Source organism: Streptopelia decaocto (genome assembly GCF_964273445.1).
Source record: "Streptopelia decaocto genome assembly, chromosome: Z".
Classification (NCBI taxonomy): Eukaryota; Metazoa; Chordata; class Aves; order Columbiformes; family Columbidae; genus Streptopelia; species Streptopelia decaocto.
Window position 1 is genome coordinate 32,991,648 of NC_138657.1, and position 24,748 is coordinate 33,016,395.

The following is a 24,748-nucleotide window of genomic DNA, read 5'->3' on the forward strand; positions in this document are numbered from 1 at the left end:
CCATTTTTATTATGTCTTCCTTTAAACTCTATATTGTGCTTTTTTTAAGCTGTAACTTTCTCTTCCCAAACCCTTTACCTTTTCCGATTAATTTTCTACATTTAGTAGATATAAAGTTGTATGATTAAAGAACTGCTCCCCTCTTCAGTGAAACTACTCATATTCCTGATTTGCTAACTTGTACCTTTCTTTGCCATTTGAAAAAGTGTAGGTTTATATGTAGATTTACTGATGAATGTAAAAAATTTGATTTCTAAGTAATGTGTGTAAAAATACTGTACTTTTAGTTTTCTAAATTGTGTTTGATTTTCCCTAATTTTGGCATTTTAATAACCAAGTAAGTATATTATTGGACTGGGATCATAATCTGCTTGCCTAAGTCAAATGTTAGAAGGCCACAATCACTCCCAAATACTACCTTTGGCTAAATGAATGAGTCAGTTTTCTTCAGAATATTATCTATACTAAAAGCAAACCATTTATAATTATCAGAGAATGTATTTTGAAATGGTAACTATGTGTTCATTGCTTTCATAAAATCACTGACAATACAGCAACCCAAGTCATCTTCTCCTAGTAACAGATCTTTTTGACAGTCTATATAACTCAACAATTATTTCTCAAGTGACTAAACCCATCTGTTTATAATCATATATGTATAATGACTTGTTTTGTTCCACTGAAATAAAAATGTCATGTATAGGTATTGCAAATATAGTCAGGTTTTTAGTTGAAAATTCACAGGAAAGAATTAAATACAGATTCAGAACAGAAATGGTATGCATTCTTCTATAATGAGTACTGAGTCTCTATTCTCACCAAAAAAAAACCCCAAATATATACACGTGTGTGTGTGTGTGTGTGTGTGTGTGTGTGTGTGTTAAGGCTAATTTATTTGAGATTAATTTATTGGAGACAATTTTTTCATCTCACCTCATCTACATAATTCTATAGAATTATGACTGAATGAACAAAAAAAATAGTCTGGTAATAAGTTATTAAACTAACAAAATATTTGAACATGAAAGATAAGTAAGACATTCAAATCTGTACTCTGTTGTGTACTGTGAACTTGAGGCAGACAGAATGAGAAAGCAAAGACCTAGCAATCTTCTAATTAGGCAGCCTGCTGCTTTTTATCTACATGAGATGGACTTATACCAGACATAAATTTATGAGAATTTATGTGTGCATACACTGTAAAGCAATGTGAATGAAATGATAAATCTAAAAAAAATGCATGCTAACATGTCACAACTCCATAGCACACGAAAACAGCCAAATGGAAGAAAGTTTATAAATGTACATTTTTTGGCAAGATCAACGTACTGTTTGATGAGAAATCATGTTAGTTAAGATTCTAAGAGCACATATTACTTCAAATTAAGGCAAGTCATTCCAAAACACCTACTTCTGTTTATTATCATAATTCAAAACAGAAATTGATTCTTATCAAATTTGCACACTAGTATAATGAAATAGATTGGGATATTCCTTCTTCACTGTAGAGTTTCTGACTATCGGTATCTAGCAAATGTTCCAGTAAATCACGGATATCCAAGAATGGAAATTATTTTGGCAATGCAATGTATTCTAAGATTTAATTTACATACTTACATAATTTAAATTGCATACAATTATATACATTGATATAAATTATAATAATTAAATATATGAGTGGAGCTGGCTGTATCTGAATAGCTCTAAATAACCAGCACAGTTCACACTGTCTGTATTAACATTGAATTATTAAGATTAGATGTTAACCTAAGACAGTATTTTAGTGAGATATCCCAGGACTGCACTTTTGAATCAGTTTCTTTTTTGCTTCCTCATGGGTAACAATTAAAAAGAAGTTGGTGTCCATAGAAACTCTTTCCATAAACCAGCATAGCAGCTCCAGCCACTGCATGCTCATGTTGTCAGGCAGTTTACCAAAAGGTGGGACATTGAGCATAACTTCCTAGAACTACACTGCGGATCATGGGTTTGGTTTACAAACACCAGACAAAGTTGAATTGAAACAGTAGCATATGCTCTTGGATATCTAAACTGACTTCTTCTCAACCCAGAGCTTAGCTGTTTGCAACGCCATAGTTTCAAAACACAGAATTGTTTTAGGTGTATCAACAAGTGGGATTTTGTTTACCAGTAACATCATATTGCCACATTTTAATAAAAATCCTTCCTAAATATACTTATTCCTCCTTAGCATTAGCACGGTGATGTTGAGAGCAAGAACCTTGCTGGAATATTCAGGAAAAAAAGAAGAAAAATTTCTGTTAAGTGTGTTAGTGACAGGAATGACTGACCTGGATATTTGCCTAATGAGCCTGATAGCTGAGATTTCTCTGTATTTCAAAATTAATTTTTATCTTTTTAATGTTCAATGGACTTACATGTATTTTTTAACATGACATTTGAACATAATTACTTATTACAAATAGGCCACAAACACAACACAAAATCTCTCATGATATGCTTTGAGAGTTTAAATTCTTTTTGACAGATTGTATATAGTATAACAGATACTGTCAAAAAGCTTCACAGTAGACTGTTATCATTAGGAACAGAAAACACAAGTTTACACTAATTAAAAGAAATTCATTATTTCTCATTCTTTCAATATCCATGACACAAAGTATAATATTTGAGTTACCACTAAACTTCAGCTAAAATGGGTAATCTCCACATCAGAAAAGATAATAATAATAAAGTTATCAAAGTTTAACTGCATTTAACAAAGAAAGTGTCCCATAATTGAGCAAAAAGAGTGAAGATATATATTTAATTACTACATCAAAGAAAATTAGAAATGATAGAGAACTTTCAGAAGATTTATGTAGCAGTATAAGATAAATAATAACCTAACAGACAAGTTTGCTTCATTTGAGTAAAAATTTGGACCATATGCCAGTTATGCAGTTTGTCACAGTGTCAGTGAATAAGTATAATAAAATATTAGGCTCAATGAATAAATAAAATTGCAATGACCAAGACTTTAAATTGCCAGGGAAAAAATAAAACTGTTTCTCAAAAATATTTCCTTAACACTTGGTCCTGTGTTTCCAAACGGAATCTGCGTTTGTCCTCTATTTGTCCTCTAAGAGAAAGTATATTATTTATGTTATTATTATCTTGTTAAGAAACAAAGTGAATTTAAATTTTGTTTTAGGAGTACGCACAAATATATCTCCAAAGCTGTCTGCATTTTATGCTGGAAAATCACATGAAGATTCTGGTTTCAGTCAGGATGACTCCTCTGCATTTAAACCAGTAAAATGTTCACAAGTGTCTGAATATATAATTTTTACCACACAAAAAATTAGTGTACATGGCAAAGTTGATTCTGTGAGACTGCTTTACCTGTCCAGTCTCCTTAAAACGAATGTAACTCTCTTTAGCTCAAATAATCCAGAATATGTTAAATATGTATCCTTTAAACGTTGTGCACAGGTACAAAAATGGTTAAAAAAACATGTAAAAATAAATAACATTAATTGACCAATAAAATGCACTCACCCTCTCTCCGATTAAGCCTTGCAAATCCAGGGCTGTGACTACTAGACAGCTCTGATGAACTGCTGAATGATGACTGAGGCAAAGCGGACACTAACTGATCATCACAGTTATCTGCCAGTGAAAAATAATACATTCATGTTAATACAATAAACACCATTTACTGGAACTGTAACCAAAGAGACTGCTAGAAAAATATATGAATCTACCTTTCTACTTTATATCTGAGAGCAGTATATCTCTAAATATTTCCTCTAGCTTTATTACATGTAAAGGTATCCGTACTGAAGCAGCAATTTTTTTTTTCTTTATCCAATGTTTCATGAGGCTACGAGGGTATAATTTGTTACGTTCTTCAAATGACTGTGCTTGCCCACTTCTTATGTAAGTTCTGAGATCATGCTGATAGATGGCTCACAGCTCACTGTCATTTGCATGAATAGCAAATGACACCTTCTAGTTCTGGTTGTAGCTTCATGTTACTAACCTTGGCACATGCTCTTTATTTTCTTTAGACCTGATGACAGGACAGCTCTGTGAAACCACATTTAATGTGCAATCACATTAAAGACAGATATTTATTAAAAACAAAATGTAAACAAACAAAACAAAACAACAACTACTATAAAACGAGCTAAAAAAAACCCACAATCAAACCAGCACAACTCCTTCCTTTCAAACACTGTTTGATAAAAACACAGCACAAAATCATTATCACAGAGTTATTACTATACAAGCCCTAACATCATACAGAATGAAACTTGAGTGTTTCAGAAAAAAGAGACTTAACTGCAGTTCACAATCAATGGTGCATAACCATGCAAATGCTAATCAATAATTTGGATGTTAAATGCCTCTCCAGCTCAATTACTATAATGGGCATGTGTTCATTCTCCATTTAAATTTGAAAAATATAAATTGAGAATCAATATCTGTTCTAGTTGTAGCTGAAAAAAGACTGACTTTAGAAAAACTATAAGGAAGTCTTTCCATAGCTACACAGTGCTGGTATCTGTTGTTTAGAAAATGGGGGGAAATCATGTAAACTATTAGTCTTTATAAAATGGTTCTTTTTAGGATAAACACATTGACTAGATGTAAATGATACGTGGTGAGTCACAGGTGACTTCTACGCTTCTCTTTTTCTACCAGATTTCCACTATCAAAATCATAACTATTAATTAATACAAAATCTTTTCCTGACTCAGTGATAATTAAGTGTTTCTGCTGAATAACATTTCTAATTAGCAGCAAGATGCCTCCAAGGGATTTTTTTATCACCTTCAAATTTTTTTTTTTTAAAAGCTAGTTCATTTTTTTTCTTTAAGCAAAACTCTTCCTAAAGAGAAGGCCTCATACTAACCATGACTGCTACAGGTAGAAGTTCTCTAAAATCTCATAAATAATACCCAGCCACTACAAACAAGAGGATATATTTTGTATTCATTATAAGCTCATGTGAACCATACTCCAACAAGTTCAGAGTACCTAATTTATATGAAAGGGAAAAATAAAATTATAATTTACTTTCCTAAGTTTTTTCCCACTCTAGGCTTCTATAATACAAATTACAAAATTTTATAACTACCTTTTATTGTCTGACAGCAAGCTCATTTTTCACTTCATTATACACAGATTAGATTTGCAATAATGAAAAAGAACGGGACAAATTGACTACTTGTAAGAACAGAATAAGGAAAAAAAGTGAAGGGAAATATGAGTGTATCTTATGAGTAAATGCATTTCACTGGTAAGTCCTAGAAAAGGATCTCATTAGTGAAAGCTTTCTTTACAGCACAGAAAATAAAGAGAATGTAATAGTCATAAACTACACCAGAAAGAGTATGATGCTGCTGTGTTTCACACAGAGAGCTACTTAGACTTGCCGTGTAAAGCACTTCAAGTGCCACTGATCCTTTTTCTGCTGTCAAAGACTATGTTGTTAGCCTAGGTACCAAGAAGAGAACTAGGAGGCGAGAAGAGAGAGGAATTTTCCCCCATATCTGTGTATGTGATCTAGAGTCACAGAATCACATAACGGTTTTAGTTGGAAACAACCTTTAAGGGTCATCTAGTCCAACTCTCCTGCAAAAAAGCAGGGACATCTTCAGCTAGATGAGGCTGCTCAGAGGCCCAGCTAGCCTGATCTTGAATGTTTGCAGGGACAGAGCATCCACCACCTCTCTGCAAAGCCTGTTCCAGTATTTCACCACCCTCAATGTAAAACATTTCTTCCTCATGTCTAGTCTAAATCTACCTTCTTTTAGTTTAATACTATTAGACCTTGTGCTACTGGAGCAGGGTCTACTAAAAATATATCACCATCTTTTTTTGTAAGCCCCCTTTAAGTACTGAAATTCCACAAAAAGGTCTCCCCAGAACCTTCTTTTCTCCAGGCTGAAAAACCACAACTCTCTCAGCTTTTCTTCACAGGAGAGGTGTTCCATTCTTCATTTTTGTGGCCATCCCCTGGACGCTCTCCAACAGGTTCATGTCTTTGCTGTACTGAGGAGTCCAGAACTCGATGCAACAGAACTTCTCATCTCTTTCATATGACTCACATTTTCGACTTTACTCTTCTGGTGAAGGGCGGTATGTGTTATGAAATCAATCACCAGCAATACGACCATGTGATTAATACTTAAAAGCGGTAGCAGATGAACAGCAGATGCAATATTTTACAACATCCTTTAGATCTGTCTAAGTCTTCACCACTTCTTAATTCAGAAAGAAAAACAAAGCAAACCCAAAATTTCCACTGGATGGATGAGATAGCTGTCTTTGTATTATTCATTTCTGCTGACTATACTTTTTACATTTTTTCCTCCTAATGTACAAGATAGAAAGGAATCAAGGGTAATGCATTTTTCTGCCTAAATGGTCTAATATATATATTTCTGTGACACTCATATATTGCTTTAGAATATTCCCAGGAGAACTCATTGAGCACCTATATAGTATTTATCTTATAATAATTTATTTTAGTCTCAATTTATAATAGAAAGGTACATAAACAGTTGAATATGTAAAAGATATTTTCAAAAATCCAACACTGCAGGCCTTTTTTTTTTTTTTTTTGCCTTCGCACATCAATGATTAAAGAGAAGTGAGGGATATATCACAGATATACTCTGAATAATATTTTACAACGGCTGCTGTGTTTTATTTCAGGAAAATAACTTCATATCAACTTAATTTTATTGCTTAGCACATGTTGCTTAAAATATGTTCTTGTTGCAGCTTACAATGTGCAATATAACTCAACGTTTAGTAAGAATTCCAGAATTAAATCCAAAACACTTTGTAGAAATTGACAGGAGCCAGATGGTCAGTATTGACTTGTTTCTCATATTTAATAAAAGCAAATGAAAACATAAACTGTACAGCATGACAATTCTACATGGTTTCACCTAAAGTGGAAGACATGTAAATACTGAATCCAGTGGTTTCCCACATGAAACTGTGGATGTCTCTTTGACACCCTTTCTTGGTACAGATGTCACTGCTGAAGATGCTTTACAGCTTACCAGGTATACTTCACATAACCCCTCCAGGCTAAATGAATACTTAAGTAGTCCATTCTTACATAAGTGTTTAAACAAATAATTTTAGTTATAAGCTATGCATCATGTAGCTTATATTATTTTTGTTTTTCCTTTTTAAAAAATAGCTAAGAATACCAGAATATGTATTTAATTGTGTGATGCTGCTATAGAGACCTTTTGGTGACTCAAATCAAACTCAGACCTATAGAGTCATTGTACAGCAACTGTACAACGAGGAGAGTGTGGAATACCTGTGAAACCCTAGGGCTGGCTAATACAGTACAGTGACATAAGCTATAAGAGTTGCTATTTAAAAACAATGTCTGAAATTAGTCATATTCAATAGGACAGAAAGACATTTCTCTGGGAATAAGATGTGAAAAGCTGAAGTGCAACTGGTAAAAAAAAAAAAAAAAAAAGGAAAAACAAAACAAAAGAAAACAAAAACCAAAACCGCATGTGGGAGGAAGGATATATAAACAAAAATATGTTACCTGTTTCATCACCAAATGAAAAAAGTTATTCAAGTTAGATAAGGCACACCTTTCTATATACCATAATTCAAGTGTAGATTTAATCAAATATATAAAGCACCTGAGGTATCTTATAGGAAGAAAACTGTAAGTGTTGCATGTAAAAAGTATGCCTATCATTCCCTTCCAACTTCAAATACTATCTCATTATGCAAATTCAGAGTAAACCAAGAAATTATTCATACAGTGGTACCATAATTTACATAGATCATGCCATATGATCTAAAACAGATGGAGTTCAAATTGGATATCATGTAGTAAAACAGTTTGCACAGTTGTGTTTATAACAGTATAGTTGATCAAATGAATGTTGTGTCTTCGATCAAAGCAGCAACTTGCTAAAATAAAAATAGTAATAAAAATAGAATGGTGGGACAATCTGAGGTTTATTTCTTCAGGATACATAAGTGTATATTTTGATTTCCATGCAGTGATGAAAAAACAATGTCATTTACAGGCAGAAATATATTTTAACATTTCAACTTCAAGAATACATGACACTAATTTTAGTTTGAATGTAACAGTTGGGCTGCTGTTTGTTATCTAAATTTTCAGCTTTGTCCATAGTATAGACTCACACATTTTCATGCATTTGCATTTGTAAAAGAGGAAATTTACTCTGAATAAGCAAATGTCAGAGTTCAGTGTTTAGTTACTATAAATTGACATGCAATAAGTACTCTGTTCATAATTATCTAAAAAGAACATGTTCTGCATTGGGACATTCACTTTATTCAAGACATATCTTAATTCAAACTAAAACATCTCAACACAAGACGATACACACTTTTAAATGAAATTAATGCCAGCTATTATATTGTTCTATACACACCTTCCTTAAAATTTTGTTTACTCGAAACTTTCTCATCTGGCAAGAACTATGAATTTCTTAATAAACTATTGAACTTCTGGTAAAGCAGGACATAAGTAGCAAAGAAAGAAAAAATATTATAATGAGTGACTTCCCCAAAAAATCTATAAACTTCTTCAGTTTTATCAATTAATCAAAGAAAATACTGTGTTTAATGAGCAGAGTATTAAATAATTTAACAACAACAACAACAAAATCTGTTCCAGCGAGTCACATGAAAAAACACCAAAACAAAACCAACAAAAATAAATCAAAACCAGTTTAGCAATCTTTCCTCAATTAAGGAAAAAGAAACCTCTAATCATCAGACAAGTAGACTAGCTAGGGAAAACTGGAAATTCAGTTTTAGTTGAACGGAATAGAAGAAGTAATAACTCTGAGAGTCTCTAAGAAGTTTATTAATCTTCATCTTTCCCATTCAGGTGAAGTTACAATGCTGAGGAAAGATCAACTCTGCTGCCATTAATACACCCTGATTTGAATAAATGAATATCTGTGACCAAAAACTTCATGAAAAGTAGTGAGGCTCTTAAAAATAAGAGACATATATTGGATCAACAGGACTGGTACTTGCTAAAACATCAAAAAAAGGTGCCACAAAATCTAGCCTCCAAAGGGTGTTTATTAAATCTATGATTCAGTCATGTGAACTTTCAAGTTTTCCTTTTCCTGTTACTGTAAAGACCAAATATGCTCAAACACATATACTATTTTCAACAGAATATATATGATTTACGCTAGGAGTGAACACATATCTCACTTTACTTAATAGAGCCTTTAAATATGTTAACTGTAGTAATTTAGTCTTCAGTCAATGCTCCAGCTTGTAAGTAGCTTCAAAAGATTAATTGAATTCAATGAGATTCTTGTGACATAGATAAAAGGACATGTGCCCCTCTCCTTTTCTTTCTGAGAGGTATTGACCATTATGCTGATCCTGATTATGTCAACTCTTCGTCAGTGAGGATAAGAGAAGTCAATTTGATAAGATTTACAGACAATTAGATCAGGTTAGTTTCAGGCCTTCTAGCTACACAGCATGCAGTGTCACAATATGCAATGTCACTTAACCATAAGAAACTAGCCGTTGCTTGCTTCTGCTTCTATGTGCTTCCCCTTGAACTTGTTTCCTGACCAGGGATAAGTCAGTTTTGTTCAGAGAGGATAAAAACTTCTTCATATTTGGTCTATTGATGCCTGTTTGTAGTTAAGAGTTTAAAAACAATGAACTGGAGAAGTTGAACGGTTTTATGTATGCGTCTGTGAGCACCTTGAAGCAGTTCTTAGTCACTAGTGTTGCCCTTTTCCATTCCTCAGTTTGTTTTATGGAATATTTTTAGATATTTCCAAATATTCCTTTCGAACTGCATATAGGAGCCATAGAAACTCACAGTCTTTCACTTTGCTTAGGTTTTTGTAGCTCTTTTCAGCTGCATACTATTTTGAAAAAGTTCAAGTTTAAATTTTATTGGTGATTGCCCAAGGCTAATTTTGTATGTTTGTTTAAAAATAAGTTTTTATCAGTAGATTTCAGGTATTTCTTAAGGGAAGCTGGAGAAAGAAGGGGGGGACTTAACACATATTTGACTTAAACACATATTTCTTATAAAGAGAGTCATAACTGGCAAGATTAAGTAGAACACATTCTAAATCATCCATAAAATCTGAAATTTGTGGGATCTTATGGGCCCTTGTTCAGTTGTATAAACTCAAAGTAATATTGTTTATTTAATATTTCTACTGTTAAAAAACCTTTCATTGTGTATTTTTTTGCCACTGAGTTTTGGTGAATACCTTGCCTCAGAATAAAAGTTGAAAAATATTTTAATATTAAAATGTAGTAATATATTAAATGCTAATAACAATGATCTTATGAATAAAAAATTTCATACAGTAAGTATAATGGATTTTTTCTATGAAAAGCAGTGAAAGACTAATGTAATTTGTAATGTAAGCTGAAGTTATATTATGTATGAATGGTAGTAAAATGACAAGATACTTACAGAGAACAAAGCAGAATTTATAGATAATAAAGGAACTAAAAAAGTTACTTAAAATTTATAAATTAAATATTTTATACTGATCAAGAAGAGATAACTTTTATTTTCAGCATTCATTTTTTTCCCGTGTACATGTGCAATATCTGAAAACTAATTTTGTAACAGCAGGAATAGTCCTTTGTCATGAAATACATCCTACATTTTCTCACCGGTTTATTACATTTTCACTGTCTGTGTTATTTTTTTTTAATTGCAATATTGTATTACACTTTTTTTCTTTTCTTTTTTTTTTTTTTTTTTTTTTTTTCTCCCCAGCTGGGATAACAGAAACACAGTTTAGTAAATTTTTCTTGAGATCACTAAAAGCATCTTAACCGGAAGTTGGAGTACTTCCAATTCCCATTATGGCTGTCTGTAGAAACCATTTTTCTTTATCCTAAACTATTATAGCAAATGAAGACAGAATTCACACAAAAGGGGGAAGGGTTTTTGGTTTGTTTGTTCCAATTGTAGTTTTAAGTTTGATTTGTTAAATCAAACATTGTTCAAAGGGAGAGGTTGTCCATTGGATTACATTTCACCCAAGAAAAAAAATCTTCTTAAAGTTAGACAGGTAATGAACACTTCTTTTTTATTCAAGCGAAAATTTGTACCAAAGTGTTTCATAGATAAATAAGCAATGGAATTCAGTGCCTAAAAATTGTTATTATTATTAATAGTAATAAAACAATCCAGACCTCTGGGAATGCAATTGAAAGAAGGAAAGTCACATTCAGGTAAATTCCTTCAACTGTCACTGAGACAGCCATCTATATAATCATGTTATACAAAGCAATCTTAAACAAACCACATATAAAAAGTTCTTCATGTTTGGAGAGATACTACCCATTCTAACAATAACATAGATAAAAAGATAAATTCACTTTTTTCCTTTTTTTTTTTTTTTTCCAAAAGAAATTGCATTTCTAAGGTTCATCTTAGAACCAAAATTTCCTGGATGTTAATCACTTTATTCAGTCTCTCCAAAGAGACCTTCATAAATGAGTGACATTTGTCTCAGTCTGCAAGATTCCACCCACAGAGAAAACACTGCCACATTTAATACCTTCAACTTCCCTTTCTGCTCCAGCCTTACAGATACTTTCTGCCACTGATTCCCAGCCAAAGGTTTTCTGCAAGGAACATGATATTATATATAATTCTATATAATTCTACATTTAATAATATTATATAGTTATTTTTTAGTAAAACTAAATTAACAGACCACTCATTGAATGTGTGTTAATGTTCTTTATTATCTATAGATCTGCTTATATATTAAGAGAAAACATGCTTGCAGAAGAAAACAATACTTGCTATTAAAAAGTATTAAGGAAGGAAGGAGAGGGAAAGGTGGTTAGGGTAAAATTGTTATAGGTAAGAATGTCTAAGCTCTAAAAGTGTCCTGATCTTACTACTTTTATCAATATTTACTTTTGCACTACTGTCAGTATACTGACACAGCAAAATACTTCTTTGCAAGAGGAGTACTGAAGAGGACTACAAGGATGATGTGTAGTTATGCAGGGAGAAAATTATAGGGCCAAAGCTCAACTAGAGCTGAGCCTGCCTACTGCTCTAAGAGGAAACAAAAAAATGCTTCTATAAATATGTTGGCAACAAAACAAGAGTTAAGGAGACTCTACTCCCTCGGGTGGATGTGGGTGGAAACATAGTGACAGAGGACAAGGGAAAGGCCGAGGTACTAGATGCCTTCTTTGCCAGTCTTTAATAGAAGGCCAGTTGTGCTCCAGGTACACAGCCCTATGAAGCAGAAGTCAGGGATGAGGAGCAAAACAAAGCCTGGCTAACCCAAGGGGAAATGTTTAGTGACCTGCTACACTACTTAGACACACACAAGTTTATGGGGCCAGATGGAATCCATCCGGGGGTACTGAAGGAGCTGGTGGAGATGATCGCCAAACCACTTTCAATTATTTATCAGCAGTCTTGGCTAAACAGTAAGGTCCTAGTTTACCAGAAGCTGACAAACGTGACGCCCATCTACAAGAAGGGCCAGGAGGAGGATCTGGGGGATTACATGCTTGGTCCAGTCAGCATGGGTTTGTGAAAGGCAGGTCCTGCTTGACCAGCCTGATGTCCTTCTATGACAATGTGACCTGCTAATTGGATGAGGGGAAGGCAGTGGATGTTGTGTACTTAGACAAAATAAGCCTTTGATTCTATCATTCTAAGAGAACTGTAAGAGTTCACAAAGTGACTTCCTGTACCTAATCCCCTGAAATACAGTTATTGATTAGGAGACCAATGCAGCAGGGTCATTCTTCATCATGTTGGGTCTGAGACAGTAATTTTCAGGCATTGTATTTCAGCTAAATTAAGATAATTTTACAGCATATCTGACAATGTCACTTGCAGTTGTTTAATGAGACTATAACAACTGTGGTTATTTTTTCAAATACAAAGCACTTAACATCCATTTCCAAAGCTGAGGCTTCAGAGGAAGGAACGATAACATCAAAATCCTTCTGGCAGGTACGACAGGGATATAATTGAGGAGTAATTCACTTGTATGAAAGATAAAAACCAAGACAGAAGATCCAAAGTGAACCAATGCTAGGCACTGTAGTAGTGACTTCCATTGATTCCTTGGTCAAAGACAGGAAGAGAACTAGTTACTACTCTGGTTGTTGACCACCACCTCCAAAAGCACAGTGGTACCTCTGCTCTGCTTGAAAGCATCTAGCACAATAAATTAAACTCAAAAGTTCTGAGAATGCTGAGTTCAGTACGGATAAATCCTTGTTATGTCACTGTAGGAAAAGAGGAAACAAGAAAGTGCATATATTTATTAATAAAAAAGTTTAAAGGACTAATTCCAAATTTTCTCTGTTTACAGACTATAAAAATATACAAGAAACAAAACAGAAATCACATAATTCATTCACACACACAACCTAATTGTATTTTATGATGATGTAAATTCACCTTTTTCCTCATAATTTTATAAATTTAAATATCATTACTGTTAGGAAATAACATGTTTTTTCAGAGATTAGATTTGAAAGGTAAGATATTAAATCTAGGTTCAGCTGTAAGCCTTTGTATCTTGTTATCTTGTCTCTATACAAAGCAAAAAATCCCATCTTCGTTCACAGTTTTTTCAAGTGCAAGTTTAGACAGATGATGATCAAGTCACTTTTCCAGTAAGAAGAATTCCTTTATCCTCATTCACTGAGCCTTATTTTTCCAACTCCCGCATCACTTTACAGGCTTACTTTCAAGAGTCAGCATTTCCATATCTTTCTTGAAGGGAAACTGTCAGCATAGATATCAGCAGCAGCGGTTAGTGATGTGTGCTGGAAGAAAACTGATTCCTAACTTCTACTCATTATTTCCTTTGTTATTAGGTTGGTGCAAAAATACTCACGGTCTTGGACTGTGAATTTTAAATCATTATAACTGGGCTCAAATACATCTTTATTAATCAAAATAAGAATCATTACAATTAGCACATTTTTGCCAATAAGAAATAAGCTTGTTTATTCCTGTAGCAGAAAAATCTGTGCTTCAGGATTCTACAAACCCTTGGAAAACATTTTCTGCATCCTGCTGGTTGGCCACTACACTTTTCATCTTTAAGGCTCTCATCTCCTTTGAGAAACTTCTTGAAACACCAGTGCACTATACATTCATTAGCAGCTCCTGGACCAAATGCGTTGTTGATGTTGTGAGTCGTCCCTGCTGCTTTATGAGGCATTTTGAACTCGAATAAGAAAATAGGTCAAATTTGCTTTTTGTCTAAGATCACTTCTATAGTCTAAAATAAATATAAAATTAACATCAAGTAATGAGTCAGTAGCAAAAAAAACCAAACCAAACCAAACCAAACCAAACCAAAACAAAACCAAAAACAAACAAGTGAGAAAAGTGCATTAAAATGATGTATAACATAACCACATTTATTTAACGATGTATTCCAATATCAAATGACAAATTTCAACAATACAAAAACTGCAATTCCTTTTGCACCAACATACTATAACCTTCGTATATTGTACTTGTCAAACTTTTGCCCATGGCATTACACACGTCTCATTTTGAAGAAATTTTCCATAATGACCTCTTAAGCTTTTCTTAGGTCAGTACTTCTTGGGATACTTTTCCATTTAATGAACATCAGTTGATGTGGTAGATGTACTACCCAATCTACATTTATTTAGATAAGAAACATGGTGTCCCGTATTGTGAATATCTAAACATACAATTCAGACCATCCTCTAATGACTAGCTACGTCTTTTGATGATGATGATGATTATTATTATTATTATTATTTACAGCATCTGTAATTGTCATTTTCACCCTTGCATATGTCACTGACAAAATAGGACTGGATGAAGTACCTGTCCTTCTAATAAAAGCTCAGTCTATTGATACCACCTTATTTACAGCCACATATTTGAGATTGGCACTGAGTGAGTTTTTAATGCAATTTAAGATATTCTACATTAAGGAAATAGAATTCAGTTATTTTAATTGAAGTCTTATACAGCAATACTTCCTATGATTAAAAGTTATGCAAGTATGTAATAGCAGAAGTGCTTTTATCATAGATTTCTAATTAATACATCATTTACTCCTTCAGATTATTAGTGAAAGTTTTAAGTTCAATTGATCTGAATACTAAAGCCTGCCCTGAAATCCTGCACTAGACTCAAATCCATGTACTATTACTCTAGTTTGTCTTTATACACCATATCCAAATCTTTATGAAGGTTTGTTTCTGCCATTAAAATTGTCACTGTCACTTGAGTCCAAACACTATGCCAATAATGAATAAACTGATATTATGAGCTTTATAGAATGCATGGACATACATGGACTACAATCAGTGATACTTTTTTTTTTCTTGTATAATCAGGTTCTACTGAGATCATACATTACCATGCATAGTAAACAATGTACAGACTGTTTGTTTCATTGGCATGAATGACAATATTTGACTTCATTAAGCTGATGCAATGAAAATGTAAGGAAAAAAAATAAATAGGAAGATCAACTAGAAAAGCCTCTTACATATTTATATATATATGTATATATATCTTTGTATTTCAAATGAATGTCTTTGCAGACTTATTAATTTTCTGAAAATGAAAAATGCTCTGAGTATGAAAATTATAAATAGAGACAATATCTCCATATAACTTTGACATTTCTCTATAATAAATTGTTTATGGGTACAATCAAAAGTAAAATACAAATGTATGATTACTTATAGCAGAAATGTTACACATTCCTTACAAATATTGAAACTTAGGTTTGCATACACCATTGCATGTCACTGCATGCTACAGTGCATTCTCTGTTATTATATTATACTGAAACCTACTTCTCTTTCCTTTTTGGTGTCATTTTCCACATGGCCCTTCAACTAGATTGAAGTCACATGTTGTTACCCTTTGCATGCTTTGGAAGAAGTATTCTGGAATTTAATATGTCTCTTAGAGTGTTCCAAACTACATGCATAGATAAAGCATGTCTAGTTCTTATCCAGGACCTTTAAATCACTTTAAATTCATTTTAAGTTCAGTCAAAAGCGGGCAGGGGGGTGGAATTTGTAAAATTTCTTTCTATGAAATAGTGAGAGGCCACACAGTCAGACAACTAACACTAATCCAAAACATGTCTCTTTGTCTCACACTTTTTACTCAACTACCTTGCGGTTCAATCCTTGTAAAGCATAGTTACTATTTCAGATTTTGTACTACATGTACTTGACTGTTTGGAGCTGTTTGTCTCAGAAAATACCAGCTGAAGAGAGCTGTTGTGTCAATGAATGGGCTGTGGTGTCTTTCTTTGAGTGTTTTTCATTACCTCTTACAGGCAAATTCACCTTCAAAGTCTCTTAGGAATCCAGAAAGACTTAATTTTCCCTCGCGCATTGCCTTCTACTCCCTCTTTGAGCTGACCACTCTTTGTAACTAAAATAATCCTTTTTCTGCGTCCTTGAATATCCAGATGTCTCTTTGCTAGGTTGGCTGCCATCTCTACTTTACTAGCTGCTAAACAGCTCCTTGCTCCAGAGGCATAAAACTCCTACCAATCTTAGTCACACATTGATGTGTGCTACAACAAACATTTTTTTTTTTTCACTGTGTGGGTTATGTAATGTTTATCAGTTCACTATGGAATACAAAAACACCTAACTAAATCTGTTTGGGGTATGAGTGAATGTGAGGTGACCTACACTATTCTACATTCTAAGCACGCTGTAAAATATCCTGCAGGTTTTGGCTATCCAGTAAATACAGATGACTGAGTGTTCTCTGATGAGTTTAAATTTGTGCACCTTATTTGAGTCAGCACTGTTTTTTCCATATTTTCCAAGAGAAAATATTCTACCACAGTAAGACTAATGATAAAATACCATGGTGGATTCCACAAATAAAGTCTTACAATGCAGGCATCACAGGGACAAAATCTAGAAAGTTCAGCTGTGAAAAGTGATCCATCTTGGATAAATCTGATTTTATAAGTATGTTTTTCCATGTGTCATTTAATTTCCTATAAGCAGCTTAAATACTGATACAGCACTCTACATAGGAATACATTTCTTTAAGAGTTATTCAGAGGAAGTTTCTTTTAAATTGAAATACATTTTTCACACATACCTCAACAATTTGTTACTTCCTAAAATAAAACAAATCATTATTTAATGTGAAGCCCAATAGGCATTGATAAAATCCAAGAACAGTAAAGAGTAAAAGACATGGGAAAATAACCAGCTGCCGAATCCTCACCCCCGGTTCAGTGCAAAACTGTGTCCCAGGAAGAAAGCTAAAGGAAAATATATTCCTTTCCATAACACACAAGGTTAATAAATTCACTCAAACCAGCTCAGTGTTAAGCAATGAAAGTTTCACTGCAAGCTATATTTCTTTGGGATGTGTTTCTGAAAATCCTTCCATATAATCTTCTCTGTTAAACTGAAACTGAGCACAGCTCTTACTGAATAATCAGATACTACTACTACTGCTACTGCTACTAATCTGAATCAAATATGGAGAAAAAAATTATTTGCAAGACATTTGGAAAAATCTTCATTTAACAATCATAACTGCAAAAACTCTTATGAAACTGACATATTACTTCTCCTAATGATAGCAGAGAGAACTATAGAGAAGTAGAATAGTTGAGCAGAACCCATATGAAGTTATGTCATCTTAACATTGTAACTTCAACAGTGACTTTGACAATAATTTCCTTATTATAAGGACTTTTTTTTTTTGAAGCTGCTTGTGTCTAGCATCACATTCTAAGTGTAGCCTAAGAAAAACAGTGGCACCATGCTTTGCCAAGTCACCCTTGAGCCTTGAGAAAGGACTTTAACCACTGCTTTATATCTACCTATCTATCTGTGCTTGTGTTGCTCTAAAACAGTAAGTAGAATTGAATAAGGAAGCTCCCCAATATATGTCCAAAACACTGAATTGCACATAAATTTAAATGGTGAAACATCTCAAAATAATATTCTACAAATTTGATCCATGGTGTGTAGGTATACATTGAATTGAGTAGTTTGTGAGGATAATGTACAATAAGGCATAGAGTGAAAGCAAAAAAAAGAGTAAGATCAGTGTTATACACTGTTAATTTTACATTTTTCTAAATAAATTATGTGTAGAAAGTAGGGAAATAGTTTCCTCTCCTTCTCCTTCTCCTTCTCCTTCTCCTTCTCCTTCTCCTTCTCCTTCTCCTTCTCCTTCTCCTTCTCCTTCTCCTTCTCCTTCTCCTTCTCCTTCTCCTTCTCCTTCTCCTTCTCCTTCTCCTTCTCCTTCTCCTTCTCCTCTTCTTCTTCTCCTCACCCCTCCCCTCCCCTTCCCTCCCATTAATAGAATCAGATTTCAGGATTTGGTTTTGAATAATTTTATTAATAATTTTTTACATAACTTGAAGAAAGAGCACCTTAGATGCTGAAATTATTTGTCTCAGGAAGAGATGAGCACAGGATTCTGACTACAACAAAGCTTTATTGTTCAAATTTAAACAGAAAACACACAGGGAAGAAAAATAGTAGATCATGGTCCATTTTAAAATTTGTTGGCTTTGCATTATGACTTCAACAGTGATTTAATTAAGAATTACCACAGAATAAAGACTTTGATGGACATGTAAACCATAAAATTCTATGTGATAACATTCTGAGCATTTTACCTGATTTAAACTCAAAAGGTACATCTCAGTCATTGATTTTCCATAGGTATGTCATCCACTGCTTTTTCTTGGTCAGAATATGACACTGGCAGATGTATAATGCCTGGAAACTATACTTTTCAACTAAATTAATTCTCACTCCATCTCATTACAACAATGCAATAACCAGAAACAGTTGCCTTGGGTAGTAAAGATACATACTTATATATGTGTTGGTTACAGATAAGATGAATAATCTAATATCATTGCTATTTTATTTTTTTTTTTTTTTTTTTACTGTGCCTGCAAAGACTTTCCTTTAGCATTCATATCAAATAGACATGATTTAACACCTTGTGTAACAGTTCAAAGTCGTGCAGATCCCCCTAACCAGGATGAATCTTCAGGTCATCAAATCACTGGCTTCCTGACTGCTTTAAATTATGAAAGCTAGTGCAGTTATCTGGTCTAAAGAATTACAGTGTTTCCTATTTACCCTCAGTAGTAATGGTAAGCCAGACAAAAAAAAAAAAAAACACACAACAAAACAAACAAACAAAAGTCATTGACTTCTGTTCCGAGTAAATCAGATCTTTGTCTCAATCATTACTTGGCCTTCTGCAGCCACATCTCTGAATGTATTTTTCATATGAAAGGTTCGGCAGACACTTAGTGGGCAGTTAGTTGTTTATTTTTTGAAAAGCACTCAACATCACTACTAAAATAAAGTACTAGAGAAGTTCTTTCATTTCACAAAATTAAGGTAAGATCTTATAGTGCTTAAAGTTAATAAGCATTCACAGGTAATTACATTAACATACAAGACTAAAGAATTTTAGATGCATTAAGTACAACTATATGGGGAAAAATTGGCTTTATTGATTGCTTAATAATGTTTCTTTTTAAGATTACACTTCAAAACCAACTGTGTGATCAATACAGTACTTCCAAAATATTTGAGCACTTTCATTTAAATATGAAAACATAATATGTGCTGTGGCCTCTGAAGGAGGCCACATTATTTCTCTGAATAATTATAGGTGTTTCTTAGCTCAATAGTGAGCTTGGTCCATCTTAGTATGTTTAAGTAATTATAGGACGTATCACATTTGAATTATGACTTCTACATTATGTAGTTTATCGCAGGGTAAGATGATACAAATCTCACAATAACTATACAAAATATCTAGTAGAAAGCCAAGTGACAATGGAGACATTCAGCTAGTTAAAAAAAAGATAACTTCTAGCTGTTGATTTTGATTTAAATTCTTCTGAAAGTCCTTATTTTGGGTTCTAGTTTAGATTTTGGTGGTTTCATGCATGTGTGTTGTTTGTCTTTTTTAAGATTGCTATCCAAACAGTGCAAAATATTTCCCCTTCTCAGAAAGTTTAAAAATAAAAACACCTTCTATGGTTACTGAAAGGGAAGAAAAATGTGCTTGACTTTGAGGTCTTTCACTCGTTTTAGACACAAAATAAACCTGATGCTGACACATGGTTTATCTAGATTTCCAATATTGTCTTATACATTAATATAGATTTGAAGCCTCTTTTTGTTTTCTTGGTATGGAAATGTGTTGCACTTCAAAAGAAATTAATGTCGTGGCAGTTCTAAGAGGTTGCATGAATTGTGAGATACTAAACATTTGAATAAAGAGGGATTACCCATCCTCATGTGAAACTTCCCAAAGCTGAAGTGCTACCACAAGAATAAATAATAAAATTTACTGAAAAGCAGAAAACATCAACAGGTGGCGGATATTAGAAGAAAATGAAAGAAATATTTTGTATTTTTTAAAATTAACTGAAAGAAATTATTTCATGTATCAACTAATTAGATTCATAGGGTTTTTTTGTTTGTTTGGTTGATTGGTTAGGTGGTTTATTTTTGCATTTAAGTGTGGGTAAAGCTGAGATAAAAATTAAGTCACAAGGTAAAAATTAAGTCCAGTAGATGGTGGACAAATCTAAGAAAAGTATGTGCTTGTCAAATAGAGTAATATTTTTAACCAAAGTAGTCATCTGTCACCAATCTGGTGTCTTCAGGAAGTGAAAAGAGTATATTTACCTGATGTTAAAAAGTCTGTTAAAATGTCACTCAGTTATTTCTCAGTCTCTGCCTCATTCCTTTATTCATATCTCTTATTTTTCAAAACCATGCAAATTAAGATGTCACTTTAAAATGTTTTCTACAGTTAGTTTTAACCTGTGTACTAACCTGGAATAATGACTGCCTGGAAAGAGACAGGCTTCATTTAATTCTATTTTACAATAAATGCAAGATGTATGATTTCTGTATATATATTCAACTTGTGAATCAAACTTTTGCTTGTTTCAGATTAGTGTTACCACCCCTAGGTTCTACTTATTTATAGAAAAATTCTGCCTATCTCAGAATATCTGAAAGTAATGTTAGTTCTACACCAGGCTGAGACAAGGTAGGAGGAGAAGAAAAAAAAAAAAAAAAAAAATTATATAGACATCAGACAAAGGTTACAACCTAAGTTTTGCTTCTTTTCTCTTTATTTCAAAAGGCAGGGGTAAATGAAAGAGGATAGCCAAGTCTTCCATTCTCACAAATAGGACAACAGTCCTACAAGCCCCTTTATGCAAGCACATGCACTGAGGAGGAGTTTTCAGAAGAACTTGGAATCTACCAAGATGACAGCGAAAATTCTAAACGATCCTCCAACACTGAACAGAAGGAAAAAAAATTTGATTGTTTAAGTCATATTTTCTTCATTGTCATAGATATTGATACATAGGCATCAGAAAGGTTAAATCATTTTCATAATGTACACCATGTTTTATCTTCCTTTAGCTAAACACAGGTTAAATCTATGCTTGGTTACATGGATTATGACTTTTAATATATCAAATCAGTAGAAGATTAACAACCAAATATTGAAGTTGCTTTTGGAAGGAAAATGTGTTTGTATTCAGTTATGGATGTAACTGTTCTATTACAAAAGCATGTATTTTTTTCCATAGAAAACAATTATAATATTTGTATTATAACTAAATAGGATTTGTGAATTCATAATTATGCAGCAATTAATTAAAAAATTGTGAGAAATTTTATTATTACCAATTTTCCCCTAACATTTACTGAAAGATTACTCTATTCATCCATACACAATTTAATGGCATCAGTTGTTCATTGCAGATTTGTTTTTAGCTGATATTGTGAGATACTTTACAAGTGTTTACTTCTGCAGAAAGACCATTTAAAGTTCAATTTGGAAATAAGAGCTGCAATAAACCTATTTTCCAGGAGTTTGCAATAAGTTAGTTAGTTTTCCCAAAGGAATATTATTGTTAATTATTTCTAGTTTTGTAAATAATAAAATAGTAGTTTATTGTTCATTTATCATTTGTGTTGTTTCTCAATAAATCTAATTTTGTCTTTATAAGGCATGACAGGGTCTCAGCATTTAGGAAGCGAATAGAACATAAAATTGTTCATCCTTTACCTAAGAAACTTATGTATGATTGTTCCATTAGTTAAGAAGTTTGAGGTCAAGACTTGCCAAACTTTTAGGAGTTTTTTGTTTGTTTGTTTGTTTGTTTTCACTTGAAAATTTAACTTGAATTCAAATCATCTCATACTGCCACTCTTAGTATTCTTGGAAGCATTCTGTTTTGGACAAAATTTGTGTTCAGAGAAATTATACTCCAGAAGTCCAGATGATTTGCACTATAAAATGGAAGACAGAATGGTTTACAAATGCTACACATAAGTAAATGAAATGAGCCCATGATATGCTCCATGGAAAAACCATTCAGCAACAAAAGTTGTCTATTCATATTGCTCCCAGCAACCGAAACAGCATGGCCATAGCTAACCTTCTGGCACACACTAACTCATGTAGGGTACTTAGTAATGAGTGGTGGAGGAAGAAGAGACAATAAACTTATTTAAGACAATCTTGAAAATTTCTGACGATGTAGATAATGAAGTTCCACTGCTGAAAAACTTCCCATTTGGCAGGTAAGAATGGGAGATTATCCTCAGGAATAGAAAGAAGGTCTACCTGACATCATACTTGTTTTGTACTTATTTACTCAATATACATTAATTTTATAAATTTTATGTAAATATATACATATTTATTAATTATACAAATTAAATAATTTGATATATTTCAAGTCTATATATATTTATTTGACCTATACATCTTAACTGCTTTGTCAGTAAAACAGCTGACTGGAAAAAAGTTCATGAAAATGTGGAGATAAGGCACACAGAAACTCTTTCTCCTGCACATCACTCCAGGTGCTATCTGCTTAACACAGGAATAACTACAAATCTGGGGAATTAAGGTACCTGGAAAAAAATGTAGTTGTACAAGTAGTTATTGCCATTCATATGCAAAATTTTCACAGAAAGTGAACACATTTACTAGTAATTTATTAAAATCTATAAAAATAAAAAAAATCATGCTTCCATAAAGCAATTGAGATCCTCAGGAAAAAAATATTTTCAATTGAAATAATTAAATTTTCTTGGGAGCTTAGTATTTTGTGTGATGTTTAATAAATATTGTATTAAATGAAAATGGCAGAACATGATCATAATAACTAATAATTATTGTGTGCCAAGCTTTCATCCAAATCCTGTTTGAACTGTATTGTTCTACACATGTCAAGAAAGACTGATTAGATTAACAATATGAATAAAAAAAGAAATGGGAATATTTCTGTGTCTGGAAAAGTGATCTTTTTTTCACCCTGAGTGGGGGTGAAAGGTATATATGAAATGAAAGGATCCATAATTTCTAAACTTTGTGAAACAAGAATCAAGAACACATAATTTCTAGACTAATAATAATAATAATAATAATAATAAAATCTTCCTGGAGTAGTAGTTTACATATCCGCATTTTTTCTGACAGATTTTCTTATTAGACTACTTTTATGTGAGCTCTAGTTAGAATGAAGAATATAGTGCATTACAGGATATACACTTTAGCCAAAAAACAAGGCTCTAACATAGCTAAGAGCACTAAGAAATATTACAACAGCTTAGGATGGTGAAAAAATATGTTTAAACCATGTGATTAGAATATTTTTGTCCAACAGTAAACAGAAATTTTATTCAAGTTGAATTTGCATAAAATGAATATTTGACTTAAGCAATAGCAATGCAATTTTTTTGAATGAAATAAAATTCAGGTTTTAGAAAGGTAAAAAAAAAAAAAATTATCAGTCAGATACAAGAATAAGCTGTCTAAAGAGAAATCATATTTAGTTCACTGTCATTGTTTCATCCTTAAATATTTTAAATAAACTGCCACATCTGTAGGAAAGAAATGGGAAAGAAAAAAGAAGAGGAAAAAGCAACCCTATACATTGATTTAAAGATTTGATCACTGAACAAAGGCTGGTTGGCTTCTCTGACTACCTGCACTGGATGCCTATATTTTATTTGTAATTTATTTCAAGTGATCACTCTTTTTCTTTTTTTTTTTCTTTTTTTTTTTTTTTTTGTGTGTGTGTTACATTCAACATCTATTTTCATGGGAAACGGAAAAATGGCATTGAAACAGAGCTGGCAAATTCAATCTGACTTGTTAGGACAATTGTAAATTTTATCCATACCTGTCATCTGGGCTGAGAGGGCTGTTTTCAGTACCAACCCATCAGTCTCTGAAGTCAGATTGTTAAAATCTATTCTTTTTCACGGTGATTTCAAATCTGTGGCTGCAACTTTCTATCCAGTTCAATTGCTATTAAATATATCAGTGAGAACACCTTTGCCCTGTTGTCTTTTTTCTTTTTTTCTTTTTTTTTTTTTTTGGGGGGGGGGTGGGGAATTAAAGTGGGGAAAAATGTAGTACCTTCTGGGGAAAAAAAAGGCCCATTGGTTAATACTGTTTCAGTAGTAAACTTGGTGCTCTCAGAAGGAGATGGTGCTTGACTGCATTCAAGAAACTACCAGCTTCTCATTCTACAATATTTTTAAGGTTCTTCTTCAGAGCAATCACACAATATTTACCAGAAAAACAACTAACAGCAAATAAGAGAGAAATTGCAAGCACCTACTTTGAAGTATAACTAGGAACCAGTTCACTTTTCAAAACACT

General features: G+C 32.9%; 1 protein-coding gene across 1 annotated transcript in view; it reads right to left on the minus strand.

Annotated features, from left to right (window-relative positions):
* The window catches only part of CNTNAP4 (contactin associated protein family member 4), a gene marked incomplete at both ends in the record, with an annotated part of 249,687 nt that overhangs the window by 202,535 nt on the left and 22,404 nt on the right, over positions 1-24,748 (minus strand). The window contains one exon of the mRNA XM_082075208.1: positions 3,523-3,633. Coding sequence (XP_081931334.1) covers positions 3,523-3,633 — 111 coding nt within the window. The remainder of the gene's footprint in view (positions 1-3,522; positions 3,634-24,748) is intronic.